Source organism: Argiope bruennichi, chromosome 3, assembly GCF_947563725.1.
Source record: "Argiope bruennichi chromosome 3, qqArgBrue1.1, whole genome shotgun sequence".
Lineage (NCBI taxonomy): Eukaryota > Metazoa > Arthropoda > Arachnida > Araneae > Araneidae > Argiope > Argiope bruennichi.
Genome location: NC_079153.1, coordinates 74,949,288 through 74,970,080, shown reverse-complemented (window position 1 = coordinate 74,970,080; position 20,793 = coordinate 74,949,288). Strand labels below are relative to the sequence as shown.

General features: G+C 26.4%; 1 protein-coding gene across 2 annotated transcripts in view; it reads left to right on the top strand.

Annotated features, from left to right (window-relative positions):
• LOC129963036 (sarcolemmal membrane-associated protein-like) overlaps nt 1-20,793 on the top strand; it is a 38,265-nt gene that overhangs the window by 3,876 nt on the left and 13,596 nt on the right. For both annotated transcript variants that reach the window (XM_056077047.1, XM_056077048.1), the window contains exons 2-13: nt 1,367-1,783; nt 7,035-7,182; nt 7,273-7,339; nt 8,621-8,702; nt 10,779-10,874; nt 13,644-13,715; nt 15,127-15,204; nt 15,903-15,965; nt 16,048-16,185; nt 17,474-17,584; nt 18,873-18,930; nt 20,544-20,618. In XM_056077047.1, coding sequence (XP_055933022.1) covers nt 1,478-1,783; nt 7,035-7,182; nt 7,273-7,339; nt 8,621-8,702; nt 10,779-10,874; nt 13,644-13,715; nt 15,127-15,204; nt 15,903-15,965; nt 16,048-16,185; nt 17,474-17,584; nt 18,873-18,930; nt 20,544-20,618 — 1,294 coding nt within the window. In that variant the 5' untranslated portion in view covers nt 1,367-1,477. The remainder of the gene's footprint in view (nt 1-1,366; nt 1,784-7,034; nt 7,183-7,272; nt 7,340-8,620; nt 8,703-10,778; nt 10,875-13,643; nt 13,716-15,126; nt 15,205-15,902; nt 15,966-16,047; nt 16,186-17,473; nt 17,585-18,872; nt 18,931-20,543; nt 20,619-20,793) is intronic.

Sequence of the window (20,793 nt, the reverse complement as noted above, 5' to 3'; positions counted from 1 at the left end):
TTTAAATTAAAACATTTTGCATGTTGTTTTATTTGAATATATGAAGATTAAAGAAGTATTTCTTTGATTTAAAAAAAATTCAAAGATGAGCAGAAAATTTATTTTTAAAAATATTATAAGTATTTTTCTATGACTTGAATAAGAATTCATCTGTTTCATTTAATTTAATTTTATTAGCTTCCTAGGCTGAGTCGATATTTAGTACTGCATTTCATTATTGTACTTTTAATTATTATTGAAATTAAAAACAAATTCATTTTTCCAAAATTAATAAATAATTCTTATATGTTGTTTTGTTTAACTTCTATTAGATTTTAATTACCTTATATAAAAAATAGTTTTTCATTGATTGATGTAGTATTATTCTTGCTTTATGTGTGTATTTATGTAATATAGATTAGGCCTCAACCAACCATATGGTTCACTGTGAATATAGGTTATGTTTCATTTCATATTAATTATTTAAATATAACTTCATGTTTATGATTCCACTAAGTTGTCTGAGATTAACACTGTTTTATTTAGATTCTATTTATTGCATATATGAATCTTCCTGATAGAGACGAGTTGCATGATATCAGATGCAATTAAAAATATAAAAGCATAGTTCATATATCTTATAAATTTTGCAATATTGTAACTTTTTTATCCATAACTTAAACTTTTTCAATTCCTACTATTAGCTCACACTCTGTCTCTCTCTATATATATCTTGTTCAAATTTTCAGTCATTAATAAAATGCTTTTTATTTCTCCACTCAAGTTCAAATACAATGTTTTAAACTGTAAACATTTTTTACTAGTGTAGTGGATGACACTTGATGTTAATACAGTTTTTTTTTTTTTCAAATATTAATTAAATTTGTCCTGTAATTTCTATTTGGTCGCCAAGTTTGTCACCAATTTTGTAACTATTTAATAAAAAGTAACTAAAAAAAAATTTTTTTTAATTGATGACCTAAGTAAGAATTGACTTTAAAAATTTTGTTTTATATATTACTTGTTTATTTGTCTCTTAAATTATAGAGGTATTAAAACAAATCCTGCTTCTTTAACTTGAACTTCAGTACAACAATGCAATTTATTGTTGAAAATTAAGTTTAAAAAATTAACAAAATTCAGCAAAAATTTGTATGATTATTAAATTGGTATCATTAGAAAGACATTTTTTTTTTTTAATTTTGAAATGGCATAAAATTTATTTTTGTGCAATAATCTTTTTGGAATTTATTGCTGAAAAATGCCAGAATTTGGCTTAATTTTTAATGAATTAAAAAAATTTAAAAATCTGCCTGAGATGTATATTTTCCCTTTCCTAAGATATCAAATCATATATAGGTTATTTTTTTTCTTTGTGTATTTTCAGGCTCTGTACAGTTTTTCTTTTTTTTTTTACTATGGCTTAAATCATCTCTGTCCTGCAATGGTATCCAGCTTCATAAGAGGAGCCTAACTGCTTGAAGTATAGACCGTTTTCATGGTTGTATACCGTAAAGAGCCAAATAATTTGGATCCACTAACCGGAACTACGGCCGCTCAGTCTGTGGAAGAAACAACTAACGATGCAGGGAAGAGTGCCAATGCGGTTAATTATATGGTACCTCGAGCCATCCTGACATCACGACCTAACTCTCATCCATTTCAAGAGAGACATTTATTGCTCGATCAGCCTATTAAAGTGGGACGGTCTGTAGCCAGGTGTAGGCCAGCCCTCTGCAATGCAATCTTTGATTGTAAAGTTTTGTCCCGAAATCATGCATTGCTGTGGTATGAGGATGGAAAGGTATATACCATTTTGTTTTCTTTATTTCCTTATATTTAAAATATTTATTCATGAAGTTGAAAAAAAAAAATCAAATATATTTATTTATATTCTTAGCATTTCTATGATTTTAAATATAACGTATTTAAATTGGTAATAATTATTTGGGATATTTCGTATTTAAATTTATTTAATATTTTTTCATTATACCTTCATTCTTTTTCAATAAGCATTACTATTTTCTTTTATATTTTTTTGAAAATGCTTTTTCATTTTAAAAAGTACATTTGATTTGATTTGGTGTACATTATTGAATAGATCAATCTCTCCATCTCTAATAAAATCTTTATATTAAAATATTACTTTTTTTTTCTCTTTATTTCCTTTTTTATTTTCAAAATAATTTGTGGAAATGAAAATTTGAAAAATAAGAACGTTCAGAAGTAACTTGTGTGAAGTAAGAGTGGGATTTTTTTCATGCATTAAAAACTGAAATGCATGAAAGAAATGGAGTTAAGAAAGTGTTTCAGAAAATTTCAAACTAAGATTGTTTCAACATGCCTGCATTTTAGAAATACAATTTGTATTTATTCTATTTTAATATTTATAAAAATTAAAAAGCTAAACAATAATAAATTCCTTTTGTAATTTCTAAATTTAAACTATTGCATTAGATAGAATTATAACCGTTGCTTTTGGATTCCATCTAATTATTAAATTCAGATAGGTAATAGTGCTGCTGGAAACACCCAAGGAATATTTTTCTAATTATGTAGAGATTAATTCCTGTAGTGGTTTTTATTGTCTAATCGGAACTTTAGGAGAGAGAATTGGTTTCACTTTTTACTAGGTTAGACTTAACAAAAATGCAGCTTAGAAAATTCTAATAAGATGTTCTTTAAGCTATTTTTTTAAAAATTGTAACATTTTCATTCTGTGCCTCCTTTATGTAAGGAGGTATGGAACTCGCATAAAGAAGAAATAGGACAAAATTTATAGTTAATAATCATTGAAATGTTTAACTGTATCAGAAACTAGTATAAAAATTGAACTTGTAGAAATAATCTTTTTTTTATGAATAAATATAAGTGATAGAATTATTTTACTATTACTAAACAAGTCTTTATTTCTTGTAATTTTCTCTTCAGAAAACATTATTGCTCCATTATAGATATTCTGAAGATTGTATTTGTTATGAGTTTTGGAAAATTAATTTCCAGTAAATAGGCTTGCCTATTTACCTCTGATACCTATTCTAAAAAATTATTTCCTATATATTTCTGATCTACATTCAGTTGACATTCAGCGTATTAAAAAATATGATGTTCAGACATACAATCATTAATTTAAGTTAATGTTTGTAAATGTAATTTATTTTTATATATATATATACAGTTATGCAAACAGAAAAAGGTGTCCATATGTTTGTATATCAAATTTAAAATAAATTTTTATAATTGTAATATATAATTCAGTTTTTATCTTATTTTATTTTGGCCTATGATGTGTGAACTTGAGGAAAATAATTTAGTTATTTTTTCAAGTGGGTTAAAATTTCTTTTTGAATAAATATTTTCATCATTTTAAATTTGATCCTTTTATTTTAAACAGGAAAGTTAACTTGTCAAGGGCTCCAGTTCTTTGACACAAAAACTTGTATACTCAGGTCAAGCATGTAATTTGTTACCTTAATTTTTTTAATAATCTGAGTTAATTTTATGCTTTGCAGATTTTATTTGTTTGATATTTTATTATGTATGGCTGTTACATATTGAATTTGTTTTCAGTAACTGCAGAATGCTAGACATTTTAGAGAATTTTCAATTAATCTTTTTACTTATTGCTTTTCTAACATAGTTGGCTTATAATAACAACCAAAGAACTTTGAAGTAATTAAATTAAAATTATTTAGCTCATTTTTCTGTGTTTATGTAGGGAGAAGGCTATGATGTGCTTTGATCAAAAGAATCTCAAATACTTAATTATTTTGATTTTATATTAGTTCTCCAGATATTTTAATGATGGCATTTTATATTATTATTTTTTTAGTTATATTTACTTTAAAAATATTCAATTCATTACAGTATTAGAGAGCATTCTTGCTCTCAATTTTCATAAAGAGAAGAAAGAACCTTATTGAAATATAAAAATTTTGATTCAACGTCTTTTCCTTTTTTACCACTCAACTTTTTTTGGGAAAAAAAATGCTCTTTAAATAGTTAAACCCAATAAAACATTTAGAATATGCATGTTGAGGAAATTTATCTCGTATAAAATGTATTTATTTCAAATGCTATCTTTTTTTAATTTTTAATTTAATTAGTAATTACATGACAATAAAATTAATCTCTATATGTTCCTTGTCATTTTTGTAATGAAATGTGCATGATGTCATCGTTCAGCTAGCTGGCTGAAATATAGAATGGTGTACATATTTATATCCGAGTATTTCATATATTTATAGGAAACAAAATGTTTTGAGCATTTTGCAGATTCACACATACAGAATGAATGATTGAAACTTTTTTGACATTTGCATGGCTGTAATTTGTGTGTAGTTCTCTGAAATGTATTATTATAAGAATTGCTAATTATTTGGTATTATGAATCTCTGAATCCATATAGAAATTTTACCAAGTAGAAGTTAAAAAAATATCAGTAGTTATTGGACACTATATTTTTACAAGTTTTTACATACTCAGGAATTAGAAAGGTTTCTGGGAATTAATGCAATCTATTAAATGTTTTCTCTTTTTATAAAGCCTATGTTTATTTTCATACATCCTGTTACTTGCTTATAATTCATGTACATCATATGTGGAGAGAAAAGAAAATGTTAATTCCTTCCTGGCATATTTTAGGTAATTATGCTCAGAATGTAGCTGAATTTAAAGACGGATGTAACACTTGAAGTGTTTAAGATTCCATTTAAAGCTGTATTTATGCCACACCCTATACTTATAAAAGTGCTGAAATATATTATATATATATATATGTGTGTGTGTGTGTGTGTGTTAGAATATATAAAGAAATGTACTTTCTCTTAATTTGAAACTCCTTAAATGTGAACAGCTATCCTCCTCTAAAAAAATGAAATGAATTCAGAATGCAAAAGCAAATAGATCAGGAAGTGAATATGGTTGCTGTAGATTGTTACAGTTAGGGCAAATAAAGATTATTTAGAAATATACACTTTAATCCTTTCACTATTGAATGTCCCTGCAAATTCTATACTGGCGAGCCAATTCTGTTTCAAACGACAAATATAGGATGTAAAATGAGGAAATCCTTGGTGATGACTCATTTTACATTATACACCTCTCGTTAAACATAAACCAGTCTGCCAGAATTTGAGTTGCATCAGTAGTGAAAAGATTAACGGCTTTTTATAAAAGAAAAACCTTTTCCTGTTCTGAATCCTTAATTTCCCTTTTACTTGAGCTTCCAACATAAAAATTTACAAAAGTGAAAACTGATTAAATTGCTTCACAGAATCAGAAATTCTGAAGCAAATTGTGACCACTTTAAAGTTTGCAGAGATTGCTAAATATGCAAAAAATCATGAAATAGTATAGAAATAAATTTATCAAGGAAGCATCCATCATGTTCCAGAAAGTCACAATAAATCACAGGTAGCATTGTAATGCTTATTAACTAGCAAACGGAAGATTGATTTTGACATCATCAAATAGTGCTTGTCAGTTCATGCTTTAAACAGGTGCACCTTAGAATTGGATAGTTTCCAAATACCATCTAATACTAAATTCTGTCATAATCCATCAAAAACAGTATTAACGATGTGGGGTGGGGGTTCTATGGGTATTCACATAAAGATTAAAAGTTTAGCGAATTGTAGAAAATAATGCAGACATTTTTAATGCTTTTTCATGGGCAACTAGATATAGAAAGGGTTTCTTCTTGTAATAAAAGAATGAAACTTAAAAGCCTGACGAACAATCTTTTATAATGCTATGAAATATAAATAATTTTTTGAATTATTCTAAAAGTTTCAATTGCCTTGTAGTCACAAAGGATATGTCTGTAGCAGTGACAAGACAAAAATATTTAGTCTATCTTGAGGATCAAAAAGCACCTAAAGAAAAATAAATTTAGCAAAATTAAAATGTATTTTCAAAGCTTTTTATTTATTTCTTATTGTAAAGCACAAAAATTGAAATAAATTTTCAGTTATTTAAATGAATTGTAAAATAAGGGAAGCTGCTTAAAATGTGTATTTGAATAATTTAAAGAAATTTCTGAAAAATTAGTGGAGAAAGTTGACGCGACAAATTATATAAAATTTCTATCAAACAGTTTTCGCCATTGAGGGAAAGAGAAAAAAAACATCAGAAAGTATTAAAGAATATGATATTTAAGGAACCTTAATTTTTTTCCGTCTTGTGTCAATGTTTTTTGTACTTGGTACACTTCTGTATATTCAAGCACAAAAAAAAATTCTTACTCCTAGAAAAAAAGTATTTTTGTGCTATTTGCTTTTTATGAAGAGTATAGTTGTGATAGAAAGATGAATAATGTCCATTCTGTTGAATGAACATTATTCATAAACAATAAATTTTTGAAAAGTCAAAATGTATATTTTTAGTTTAAGTACCTTTATCGGGTTTTTTTAACACTTTTTTATTTGTTATAAAAGCTAAGTCCATATGTTCCACCTAATCTGGATGGAAATTTATTGTTCAACTATTTTTCTAACAAACTTGTTGAATTAAGTGTAGTACATCAGATCATTGTATTCTGAATTGCCAAGCCTTAAAAAAAAAATTTAAAAAAACCTTAAAGAATTTTTTTAGTTTTTATGCTGAAAAAGCTCAGGAATTTTGATATAAGCAATTTCCTTATATATTAGTTTGTGCTGTTTAAAAACATTTTTCAAACCAAAAATATGAACGTACTTTCAGTGTTCTGGGAGGAAAACTCGTGCCTTTCTCGGAAATTGCCTCCTTATGCTTAGGGTTTTAATGAGCTATACTACTCTAGTCTAAATTAACATTTAATGCATAGAGACATATATTTACTCTAATGTTATGTTATTTATCACAATCTAAAATTTATTTTATATTATCATTTAAAATTAATGAATACAAAGGGGGCAAGATTTTTCTGTTTTATTCGATTATTTACTTCTTCATTCTTTGTGCAAATGACATCCCTACTTTATTTACGAGAGGTGGTAATCCTTAGTTAGAATTATATGAATTTTTCTATGACATCTTCCTTATAAATATTAAATGTTTTTAATTGATTCTTACAGTTCTACCTTCAAGATACAAAGAGCAGTAATGGAACTTTTGTCAACAATCAGAGACTCAGCAAGAGTTCTGAAGAATCACCACCTAGAGAAGTGTGTTCAGGTGACATAGTGCAGTTTGGTGTAGATGTAGTAGAAAATTCTCGTAAAGGTAAAAACTCAGACATATCCCTTATTTTATAGTACATATTGTTTATCCTTGAAAAGTGTTTTAATATGAATGTTTGTCTGTATATTTTAGTTGTCCATGGCTGCATTGTTGCAACTCTCAAATTATATTTGCCTGATGGAAAGGAAGCAAAGGCCAGGTATATAAATTTCTAAAATGATTTTCACTAAAATATCATTTTAATCACTTGTTTAATTTCTAGTAATTATGAAAATTCTATTTTTATAACACTAGAAATTCAGTTATATGAGTTTTTATCAGTCCATGTCTGTACAATTACCAAAAAAATGAATGGAATTTTTCATTTTTTTTAATAAAGTCTTTGAATTCATCGGAAAAGGCTATTAAAGACATTAGAACAAATTTTCTTTATACCAAAAGTTTGAAAAGGGTTTTGTTAGGGAGGTGATCTTTTATCGTTCTAGAAATTTAGAGGAGGAAATAATAATACAAATACTCTTCTTAAGCTCTTCAAATGTGATGCAAGCAAATTACAAGGATCTTTGTGGGAAAATAGCATTGTAACAGAGAGTTTTATGTTTATTTGAGGGAAAGCACTTTAAGAATAATTTAAGAGCAACTTTTACAATCATGGATTAATCTATTAACAGCCATTGTAATATGCTACATTATTTTTTCTTTTCTCGTGCTGTCAAGAATCAATATGTTGACTAAAATGTTATAAAGCTTAAATTAGATTTATAATTTCAGTTAGTAATTTGGGAAAACTATCAAAATAAAAAAATCAGAATTTAGGTTTCTGTTTATCAAATTTTAATTATTCAAATTGATTTCAGATTCATTCAGCTCATATAATTAAGGTTCTACTATAACATGATTTTTCGAAAATATTTTCTTTGCTGTTTTTTATTTGTTTATTTTAAAAAAATTCACTTAATGGGTGATTGCTTTTTTCATCTTACATCTATTTCTTACGTTTGATTATTTAATTTTACTTGTAAATTTTAAATAATGTCTAATAATTTTTCAAACTTCTTCAATAATCAACTTGTTTTTATTAGCACATTAAAAAATTTTAAGTCTTTGAGTTAAAAAAAATTCAGTTCTTAAGTTAAAACATAATTTAATATTCCTACCCTATTTAAAATCTTATAAACTTGTAACTTCAAATTTTAATACCAGAAATTCCAAAATAGTTCCTCTCTCGCCCGTTTGTGAATTTTTACTGGTATAATTTAATCAGAAAAGATTAATATTGTGAATATTTATTTTATCAAATAGGACATTTTCTTTTTTAAATGTACAAGTTTTTAGTTGACTTTATTATAGTTATAACTGTTTTAATTTATAATTGGAAGTAATAAAAATTGGAATTTAATGAAATAATTGCAATTTTTTACATAAAAAAATATATAAATATGTATTTATATGCTGACTTTGAAAACTTATTATTTTTCAGTCCTACCACAGCTGTAGTACCATTATCACCAGAAACATCTATTTCTTCACAAGAATTATATCAACTTTCACAGTACCTCCAGGTATTACTTTTTTCCCCATATAACTTGATTAAAAAATCTTTATCTGCATTTATAATCTACAATTCAAAATGTAATTTCGTTCAAGTAAGAGATATTTTTAATATGAAGTATAGTATAATAAATTCTACTATGGGCTCTGCACCCTGCTCAGTTTTGCCCTCTAACCCCCAGGAACTGCTAATGCAGTTCCTCTCAGATCACTTTGCTCGCTCGCCATCTACTACTATACACTTTTGTTTAGCAACAGATATATTCAGATTCAATTTATTCCAAAATTCTCCATGAAAACCATCTTGATGTTTGTAGTAGGATTTTCTTCAATTATACGATGCATCTGCAGGTAACATTCAGTGGATGGATTGATTGCTCTCAACATAGAATCCAATCTTTCCATCACAGGGAGCAAACATCCTTCATTTGTCTCCATGCTTTTTTCAGTGGCTTCACTGGTATCACATATAACTGACCATAACCTGGTTTGTTATGACCACTGTATAAAGGCATAACCATGTGGTATATCTGACCATGAATCCTATAGCATTATTGCTCTGTTCCTGGAGGAGGCTTAATTTGAGCTCCCATGGAAGCAAAAGCTAAAGCAGAATTATATTCTCTTATATGTTTCTGATAGTTTCTTCCTTCGATTGAATTACTGATCAACAAGTGTCAATATTTCCTGTAGATTCAACAGATGTTCCAAAAAAAAAAAAAATTTTTATAATGATAACATTTTATGTATTTGCCACTTTAATTTACTTCTTTTTCCCAGTAATGTGCCTGGCAAAGTCCCACAACAGAGTCCTGACATAGTCCCACAACTATGCTTCTGTAGTTTGGAAACTTCACACCGTGCACATAAATGTTTAATCCTATCTCGTTAATTACGACTGGGTCTTCTTATGAATGATTCTTGTGCATTTTCATTCGACCTGTCTTCTCTCTTTCGACGATTTTGTTTTAAAATCGATATGGAACGACTTAAACTCATCGTAAAAAATTTTTGTCTGTTTTTTTACTGTTAATTTTTTGTTTAAAAAATTTTCAAACCAATGCAAGAATAGCGTTTGCTTGAAATCTTATCAAACTCCATGTTAATATTCCCTGGTGAGGTCGAAGTATTGCCAAATGGCGATTAACAAATTCGGCCTGATTTTGCATCAACATAAGTGTTTTATATATATATATATTTGTGTGCATTATGTCTGCATGACTTAATAATAATTCATTTTATGTAAACAAAATATTTTACTGTCCTTCCTATACATATATATAATCATTAAAAAAATAGTGATAGGCTTTTGATATGGTTTTCATAAGATAATATATAAATTCATAGCTGAAACAGAGCAATGGTTGGAGTAACAAATATTAATAATTTTAATTGGAAGTACTGGCCTTTAATTCCATATATGTTTTCCAAGTTTCAAAAAGAAAAATTTTATCTATTATGTGTATTATAAATTTATCAGAACTTATACGATGGCATAAGAATTTCCTCTTACATTTTTAGTAGGAATCTGTGTAGAATTTGAAATGAAATTTTCCACAATATGTATCTAGATCTACAATATATGTCACCTCATAATACCAAAGGATACCATCCATACTAGTGGTTGAATATTCATTCCATTTTAGGAGATAATGAAGTTTTCTAGAATATGCATCTAGATGTACAATATATGCCTATCTTCCAGTCCCAAAGAATACCATCCATATTAGAAGCTATATTCATTTTATTTTAGGAGATAGGGGCAAATTCATTTCCATTTCGTATTTCCTAATTGATAAGAATTGGGTTGCAAATTATGAGCAAGAAATGGGTCATGTAGCCAATCTATCTCCAAAGAAATAATGAAATTCTTTGGATGCTCTTTGCTACACAGTCTATTGAAAAGTTTGTGCTTACTAAGAATTTTACCTTGTTATTTGCCTGTCCTGATGCAATAATATATGTTTTAATAATCTTTTTATTCTTTTATTAGAGGAGGGACAAAAAATAGATATGTTTTAAGTTTTTAAAAGAAAGAAATTCTTGAAAATAGTAACTTATTAAAATTCTGTTATGTGATTTTTCAGGAAGCTCTTCATCGAGAACAGATACTAGAAAATAAATTGGGCACATTGCAGAAAGTAGTTGCTAATACCCAGGATGAATCTGACATTGGTTGGAAAGTTAGTATTTTAAAATAATTTCCTTATTGAATTCCAGAATATCTTAAATTTATTACATTTTTTTTTCTTTTTAATCAAAATGCTTTAAAATTTAAATGAATCACAATTTTTTTTTTTTTTTTTTTTTGAAGGGGATATCAAAGAATATTTTCTGGTTCAGTTAATTTTCTAAATTCATTTTGCCTAAAACCTAAAAATGCAATTCCTATTATTTAAATCTCAAATTTATGATTCTTTTTAAAAAGTATATATAGTTATTGGCATATAATGTCATTATGTTGAGGTGTTTCTAAATTTTTAATAAGGTACACAACATAATAAATTTAATAAAAACAGTTTTTAAGAATAACTATTAGATTTATTTCAGGGATGTGATTTGTCCATGAATCAGCAGTTGTCCACTTTTTTTTTTTTTTTTTTTTTTTTTTTTTTTACCGTTTCATCTTTTTCCACTTTTTAAACCAAAAAATAATTATGTAATTTAACACCAAAAAAAAAAGTATCTTCCCATAAAACCTATATTTATGAAGGGTTGTTATTAAAAGGCTTTCCACTACAGCCTTAAAGTCAAGATTGGATGTAATAAAGAAACTTAAAGAAATATATTGGAAGCAAATGTTAATGTTCACAAACATTGCAAAAGAAGGTGCCCTTGAATAATTTGCTGTTGCAATCTGCTTCGGCAATTGATCTTGTTTCTAGGAAGCATTCTCTTTCTTTGACATTAATGCAAGGTCTTCCTGATCTGAAGACTAATATCATTAGTGTTATAGAAAAAAGTGTAAGTACACATGTATCCCCTAGTACTTGTAAGTACACATGCATCCTGCTACCAGTTTTACAGTAAACACAGCAGGAGCCAATAATTGACTGGTGGATGAAAATTGAAAATTCCAGACAGTTTTTACTAGTACTATAAAAGGCATGTGCCATCCTCACCTGCTTACAGGGACCTAAAACTGAACTGAGTATTAGTAGCGTACATTTAGTCGTCACATCTGAAAAAATAAAATTGAGTGTAATGTCATTTGATGGCATTCAGACTGTTAAAAAAAATCTGCGCTTCAATTGTATAAAAAGGACTGTCTTAAAGAAAAAGTGAGTAGAAATCTCTATAAAGATATGATTGCAGTAATAATGAACTTCAAAGCAGAAGTTCTCAATAAAAAAGTAAAAGTGATGCACAATCATGTGTAAGGAAACTGCAAAAAATATATCTTGCAAGGTGCAAAATTAGAGAAGTATTCATCTGAAAGAAAATGAGATATCCAAGTCTCAAGAATTTTTTCCTCCTCTAAAACTTGTACATAAAAAAAAGTTGCTTGTTGTACCAATGTAAGCTCATCCGCAAACTATGAAGTGCCAGTTGAATCATGTAAATGAATCATGAAAAAAAGATGGTAATGTATCTGAGATATTCCACAAAAGTCTGTCAATCATTAAAGAAATGGTTTCTAAAATATCCTAGTTATCTATATTTACAATAAAGTACTGGCTGTCCCTACATATTTTTTTATCCTGTGTACATTTAAATTTGACTTGTGCAATATATTTCTTAATGTGCCTTTGAGAAAATCATGCACTATCCATTTCTTACAATTATAAATATTTTGAAGTGAATATAAAGATCAATTGAGCTGTAATTTTGATATTTTTTTTCTGTATATTAACTTCTTAATACTTTTTACATCTTTTTCGTTTTCATGTTTGTTTCGGGCTGCATTTTTGTATTTCCTTTTTTTTTTTTTTTTTTTTTTGGTCAATTACATCTCTGTTATTCATATTTTCCCCCTTAAAGTTATTTATATTTTCTACTTAATTTGAATTCTCTGCCTGGAAGTGCCATTTATATGGAACAAAAATTGAATTAACTGAGAATTGACTTCCAAAAGTATTAAAGTAATGTATTTTTATTCAGAATTTCAAAATACAAGCACAGCAAAAATTGAGAGAAAAATGGCTCTGTCTTAAAAATATAGTTATATGCAATTCAGATTTGCACTTTATTACATAATGGCTTTAAAAAGGCTTTGGTAAATATCAGTATCAACATATATAGCTTGGCTTAAGTTTCAAAGTTTTTACTTTAAATTTTCTATGATAAAACTGAAATTTAGAGAATATTTTGCCAATTTTGGTATTTATGTGTTAACCGCTTGCCAGTTATTAACAATCAAAAATGTCAAGTTTGTAGCAGCTGGTGATTAATTACTAAAAGAATGGGGGGGGTGCCAATGGTGTATTGTTCACCTATTGACTGTTTTCACCATTAACATGCTGCTAAAATTTTACAGTGGCATGTACTTAAACCAAAAAAAATCCCCAAAGGCTTGTGGTTATTACCAAAATAACAATATTTCATAAAAAATAGTTTGAAAGTTTTCAATATTTATACAGTGCATCAAATATGATCAGTATTTTTAGAAATATGCTTTTCATACTTTCTAAATGTCATTGCAATTTTACTGTGACTTACCAAAATTCAATTTTCTTTTGTGAAGTTATTAAAAAAATATTTCATTTCATGAAATAGTGTATATTTTTTTTTATATGCATACAAATTGTGTTTAAAATTATACAACAAAAATTGCAGAAAAAGAATTTCAAATTAAATAATTGAATTAGCTAATTTTATGGTTTGAATTTTTTGAAAAAAATGCAAAAGGCTAATATTTATATATTCTACAATTATTTGGTTAAAAATAAATTTGGAATATAACTATTAATTAAACATTAAAAATTTTTACTAATATTTATTTATTTCTCTAGGCTCTCATTGAAGAAGACAGGCTTTTAAGTAGAATAGAAACATTAGAAAGTCAATTACAAACATGTGGAAAAGTAAGAAAATTTGTTTGTATGGCATTTAATTAATGATGCTTAATCATTATACAATTTTTTAAAGTTGGGAAGTATTTTTAATTAAAATCTTTTTAGGCGTGCAATTTTTTTACCTAATTTCAATTGTATTTTTAATATAATTATAATTTTATAATGATTTTTGAATATTCAATTGGGAAAGATGCATTAAATGATGTAAAATATTGTTTTATGTTTTTGAATCAGTAAAGATACTGCAGCAAAATTTATGAAATCCAAATTTTAATGCCAGTTCTTTGGTTCTGTTTATCATTTTTAATAATATGGTGATAATTCATTAGCATTTTAAACAAAAAAATTTCCCTTATTTGTGTCTGAAACTGGCCAAGTTATTTCCATTTCCATATTTGTATACCAATCAGTGGTCTCTTTAAACAGATATACCATTAACTGATTGATCCTCCTTAAAGTGACCAGTAATTGGAATGGTGTAAAGTATTGGATTTGAAAGTTTCATAATTTTAATCAATTTTAGTAGCAGAAGAGGAAAACTTCTTTATTCATAATGTTGATATATTAAAAATATCTTGACAAAAGATGGCTAACAGAACTCAAGGGACTATACAAAAATTTGGACTTGATGGAATGACTTTGGAACTTGGAATGATTTTTTGCCAATGTATTTATTGATTTAAAAAAAAAAAACAGAAAATATTATTCTTAAGGTCATTTAAGGCTTAACTATTTAGAAATGAGCTGTTGGGTCATAATTAGAGTGAACATACCGTATAAAAGATTTATAGGTTTGTTTGTTTTTTTGAAGTTTTAATTATGTGGTCTTGTTAGATGTAACTTCTAAAATCAAAAGTATAACTATATAAAAACTCTCTGAGATTATAAACCAATTCTTAAACATTTATAAGACATTGTAAAACATTATATCACAGGAGGATTTTTTCTGCCCTCCATAACATTCTTTGGATATAAAGCAAAAAATTTTTATGAAAAGAAAACATGTTTTTGATTTTTTAATTTACTGCAAAATGATTTTTAAAAAAAGCAAGTCTGTATGTATTACAATTATCACATTTTTTTGAAAAATAAAATTATGCATATCTACATGTTATTTTGAAACTAAGTTTTTATTTGATTTAAATCAGTAGTTACGTAATTCTACGCATTGCTAATTTCATTTTTTTTTTTTTTTTTCCATATGGAAGTGGAAAAGTTTGTAGGAAAGAGGAGTAGTAATAATTATATATTGTTTAAAAATATAAAAATTTTCACAAAGAATATTTGGTGGAAATATTGAACAATATTTGAATATAAAATAGAAGATTGCCTTTTATGAAAGATAAATGATTGTAATTACCTGTAAAAAAGATTTTGTGGTATGATTTGATGTCTCTACATTTTTTCCCCTTTCTTCCAGAATGTAACAGAAGAAAAACTCAAAGATGATGTGCTTAAATTACAAGAAGATAAAGACAAATATCAAATAGCTGCAAAAGTATGTTTGTGTTAAACTAATAATGTCTAATGAAAATCCCTATTTTCTTAATTTTTTTTTATTAGATGTTTTCACATTATAGTGACTACTTTAATATCGATTGCTTAAAAGAAAAATGGATAAAGGGCCCTTTTATTTTGTTAACTGTATTTTTTAAATAATGGTAATTTTAGAGTTCTGGAGGGTTTTTTTTTTTGGTTTTTTTTTTTTTAACCAAGATATTTGGTTATATAAGTCATATTGCTTTATTGTTTTGTAGCTTCCGTAGATTTATTTTAATTCAGTTCTAGATATTTTATATTGCCCATTTTTAAGCCTTTCAAGGGACTAAAGGAATAGTGGTTTAAATTGAGGAAAAATCTAAATTGCAGAGATCTGCTTATAATAAATAATTTTTAAATTTAACTAAGAAAATGACAAAAAAACTGGAAAAAGTGGAGGAGCATTTAAGTCAGGAATATTAAAGTTTAGGGAAATACTTATGTTGTACCTTTTTATACTTTTCCCTCTTCTTAGGTTCACATTTTGATTCTGTAGTTGGATTGAATAGTTTTCCTGTATTAGAGAGCTAAATTTGTACAAAAGAAATTTGTGTTTTATATGAGCTCTTTTTTACAAAATCAAATTTGTTTTACCCCCCTTCCCTTTCAAAATAATGGAATAACAAGTAATAATCCAGGCTTATATCTTTGTCTTAGGAATCTTTGAGGAAAATATTGCAAGAAAAGTTAGAAGCCATTCGAAAAGTCCAAGAACTGGAAGTAAGTTTCAAGAGCATTTCAATTTAAAAATGTTTTGTTAATAGCTGTGTAGTTCATTATACAGTTCCACTTTTCAATTTAGAACTCTCTCAGCAACACAGAAAATGAAAGCTCTCACTTATTGGAAGCCAATCAAAAAAAGGAACAAGAAATTCTACTTCTACTAGAAAAGGCAACAGAACATGAAAAAGAAATTTCAAATTTGACTAAAAAATTACAGGTAACAATAATATAATTTGGAATCAATTATATTGATGCTGTTTAGATGTATATGATATCCAGAAAAAGTTTTTTCAAGTAGGAAAAAATATTCATCATATCTATCAAATATTTGTTTTATATGTTTTATTTATACTTAATTTACCCTTAATTTATTTAATATATTTAGCGACCAATTGGTTACCCAGGTTAAATGCATGCTAAAATTTTTCAGTTTCATATTTTATGTAACTTAAGTTTCTTAATCATTTCCTTTGCAAAATATTTTTAAACTTCAAATTTTGATTGTTATATAATTTTTACTTTTATAAAAAGCTTTAAGCCATTCTACTCATTATAGTATATATATCTAATTTTTTTGTTAGCTCCTATAAAATTTGAACTTTAAATTAAAGTGAAGGTGACTTCAATTATTGCAAAATATTTAATTGATGGGACCAAGCATGCTTTCAAAGGAAATACGAGTATAGAGATCAGAATCGTTCATGTAATATCTTAAAGAATTCAGTAAAAATTTCTCTTCATTATAAAATTCAGCTTTTAGTTTTATTTTCAAAAGGATTTAAATGGCATAAATTAAAATATTTTTTTTTATTTCATTCAATAAACATACTTTAAAAGAACTTTGAAATTAAAATTTTTCAGGCCATTCCCTTGTTTCTAAAAAATTATATTTTGTGAAATATTCTTGACTTTCCATGTTTTTTTTCAAGCCTTTAAATTTTCTGTTACCAAATTATGCAGTTTTTAAAAATACAATTTCAGAACAATCTACATTTTCAATAATATTAGTCAATATTTTTAATTTATAATCAAAAATATAAGTATCATTAAGTTTTTTTTATCGTGTAATTATCTGTTTGAATCATTCCTTTTTTTTCTGAAATTTGCTGCAAGGACAAAAAATTCAATTGAAGAGCAGCATTCAGTTGGAAGTTATTTTTAATATTTTTGAGATGTAAACATAGGAGTGTTCACATAATATTCTTGGCAGTATTTATAGTTTTTGGAATAGAAATTTTATTAATTTCCAGTTTCATGTTAGTATTTTAAATTTCATTTTGTTGATAGATTTTTTAACACAACTTAGTATTTAATGTTAAATAATATAATATGCTATTTTAAAAACTATTAAAATAAAGTTTTTTGTTTCATTGTTGAAATATTTAACAAACTACATGCACTTTTTTTAATATATATGTTTCTTATATGTATGAAAAGAAAATTTTTATGTTATGTTAGCTATAAAAGATCAACTGTTTTTCAACTTTATAAGGCATTTCTTGCAGGAAGTCGAAGAAAAATATCAAGATTTACAAAGTCAGAATGCAGAAGAGAAGTTGACCCTTGAAAGCAATGCTGAAGAAATGCGAAAAGAGGAGCAAATACTTTCTACTAAGGTAAATCTAAGAATTTACTTTCTGCTTTTAATTCTGAAATTTTTCTTTACTGATTGAAAAAGTTACAATTCTTTTTTTCTTTTTTTTTTTTTAATAATGGAATTCCCTTGTTCATTTTATGTATTTATAGATGAAATACATTATAAACAGGATGTGTGTTTCAATATCCTTCTTAAGTTAATTTATGAAGATAAATTGAATATTATGGAAAATTAGTTTAATGATATTTTTTACTCATTTAGTTAGAAATCAAAAAATATTTCCTGGAGTTATTATAAGCTATGATTAATCAAATGCATATTTATTAAACTCTTAGTTCATTTAATAGCTCCTTATCTCCCTCTTATGAGTTGAAGTGTTTAGGTGCTTTTAGTTTATTTAACCTTTGCATATCTGGCTGGTATAATAATAAAATAATGGTGGTTTGAAAGATCTGAATTTGAATAAAAAATTCCAGCTATAAACATTTTAATACAACAATTATTATTATTATTATTTTTAATCTTCGTGCTGTATATTTTGTCATAATTTCATTATATTGATTACATAGGTTATTCACTGTTTTGCTAGTAGAAATTTGTCCTAAAAATTTATTAAATTTCCTTTCAAATTATTATTGTATAATTTTCTGTCTTAAATTAAATGCAGTAAGAAATATACAAAAAGTTTAGCATGCTCCAGTTTTTGCTGAGTGTATCACATGTTATGTGAATTGCAAATAAACTACTAACAAAGAATGAAATAACTTTTCATGAGCAAAGTCTTTAATAAGCAGGTCACATTATTGCTCATTAAAACAGATTCTACTATGACAGCATTTTAATACAATCTATAATTCTCAATACATATCTTAAATAAACAAAATTAATTTTCTTCAAGAAAATCAGAAGATGATAAACCCAGTGCTCTACTATAAAATGCAAATTCCTTTGCATATATTTGTGTATGTGTAATTTCAATTTAACTGTGTTATTAAAATTATTTGGTAATTGGCTGAATTCAGACTTCACTTTGATTTCTGAGTTCAATGCATTTTTGATTCTCATTCGAGTCTACATATGTGTAAAAGTTAAATTTAGGAAAAAATTTATTTTGAAAGCTATATAAGCTCTGAATGTGTTCCTGCAATCTCTTTTTCCTGTTTTCTACCTCCCCATGTGGATAATGTCACTACATGATTTTAAAAAATTGAACTGTATCTTTAAAAGTGATTAGTGCAGTAAAGGATATCATTTAAATGAAATAATGTTAAGAATCCATTTTATTTTGTTATTTTTCTTCTCTTTAGATTGAAGCTTTGAAAGCTGAAAATGATTTTGCTAAGGAACAGTTGAGTGCTATGAAAGGTAATTTAAGCTTTTGTTTTTTTAGCAGTTGTTATTTTCACCATTTAAATCTTTCTCTTAAATAAGCTGAAGTATCTTATCAATGTTTTCTTTAGAAATTCATTTGATCAAGATTTCATTACAATTTTTTAATAATGATATGAGGGAAGTAGAAATATTTTTATAACTCGAGTGAATGTTGCCTGTATGTTTTTATTTGTTCAAATTTCTGAGTTAGTGAAATGTAAGTTTAGTTTTTTCAGCTTTTATTTTAAATTATATCTTTTATTCAGTAATTAATGACATGTCTTGTCTTCAGCACCTATTAATTTGCTACTTTAATTTCTAGTATAACTCTTGAAGGGCCACTAAAAAGCTACTGTCTGCATCATACAAAATGTTAATAAATTTTTAAAATTTACTGATGAAACTGCTTTAATAATATCCTATAATTACATTCATATTACAGTAATTTTTGAATTATTTGAAATTATGTGTGATTTTCACCCTACTAAAGATTTTGGAAATTTCAAAATGGGGGTATGATATATAAATCGTTTTTATTTTGAAAACTGGGAAATAGTGTTAATTTTTATTAATTTTTACTATTTTTTTATTTACCTAATATTTTTTCTTTATTTGCATAATTTAATATTTACCGGTGTAATATTTTTTTTTCAGTTCTTTGAAGTATGTGTCAATTTACATTTAAATATTTCAAGAAATGTTCGCTGTCAGTCTTACTTAATTTCATTTATCATTGCTACAGAATATCAAGGCTGTGTTGTTTAAACATCTGGTAGTTCTTAATGTATAAAGTGCTGTATTTTAAAATATATATTCAACAAATCTTTACAAACAAAGCAAATGGGTTTACACATTCAGATTGGGAATGAAAAGACAAGTAAGTTTAAATCAGATATGTAGCTTCAATCATGACTGTTATTCTGCAGATGTTTTATGAGAATGTTGCAATTCTGTGGGGGAGGGGATTTAATTGCGGGAAAATTTTATTTATCTCAATGGAATGTGGAATGGTAGTAAATTGGTTAATTTTTGTTATTCTTTAATGATGAAATGCAACTGAATTTGTTGACATCTTTTTATCTAGTGTACATTGTTTATTCAAAGATTCAAATGTAAGAAAAAGGAGTATCTAAAATTTTCAAAGAGTATTTCAATTTATTTTTGGATATATTACAGCCTTTTTTTTTTTTTTCAGCTTGAGGAAAAACAGTGTTCTTGAAACTTTTACAAATTTGATTTTTCAAACAAAAATTTGTATGCTAATATTAAAATAATGCAGTATTCAGTGGAGATAGAATGCTAAGAGGTGTTGCTAATTGGAAAAAAATATTTTAAAAGATTTGATCATAAATCTTAAAGTTTTTTCATTAATAGAGTTCGGAATAAGTTCCCTCTCAACCTGAAATAAGTATTGTTTAAATTCAAGGCGATGGTCAAATCAGTTTATTCTTGCTATAACAAGTTGAAAGCCATTCTTTCTGTTCTTGTAAATTGCAAGCAATTACAAGAAGAAGAAGAAGAAGAAAAAACTGTCATTACATATATGTGCACACACACATATATATATATACACATACAGGAAAGAATATATATTTCTTTCTTTGCAGCTCATTTTGACATACTTAAAAAGGACCAAAATGTTGATGAAACCATAGAAAAAAATGGCAACTTGTCTGCACATGGTAAATGGATTTTATTTTCTAGTACTAATCTCTGTTCTACCTGTTTAACTGATTTTCAGCAAATTAGAAGTTTAATATGAAAATTATTCCAATAATATGCATGCAAATTTCAAACAATATATTAAAAGTAGTATTACATATGCTAAGTTAATTTTTTTTTAATTAACTGTATTTT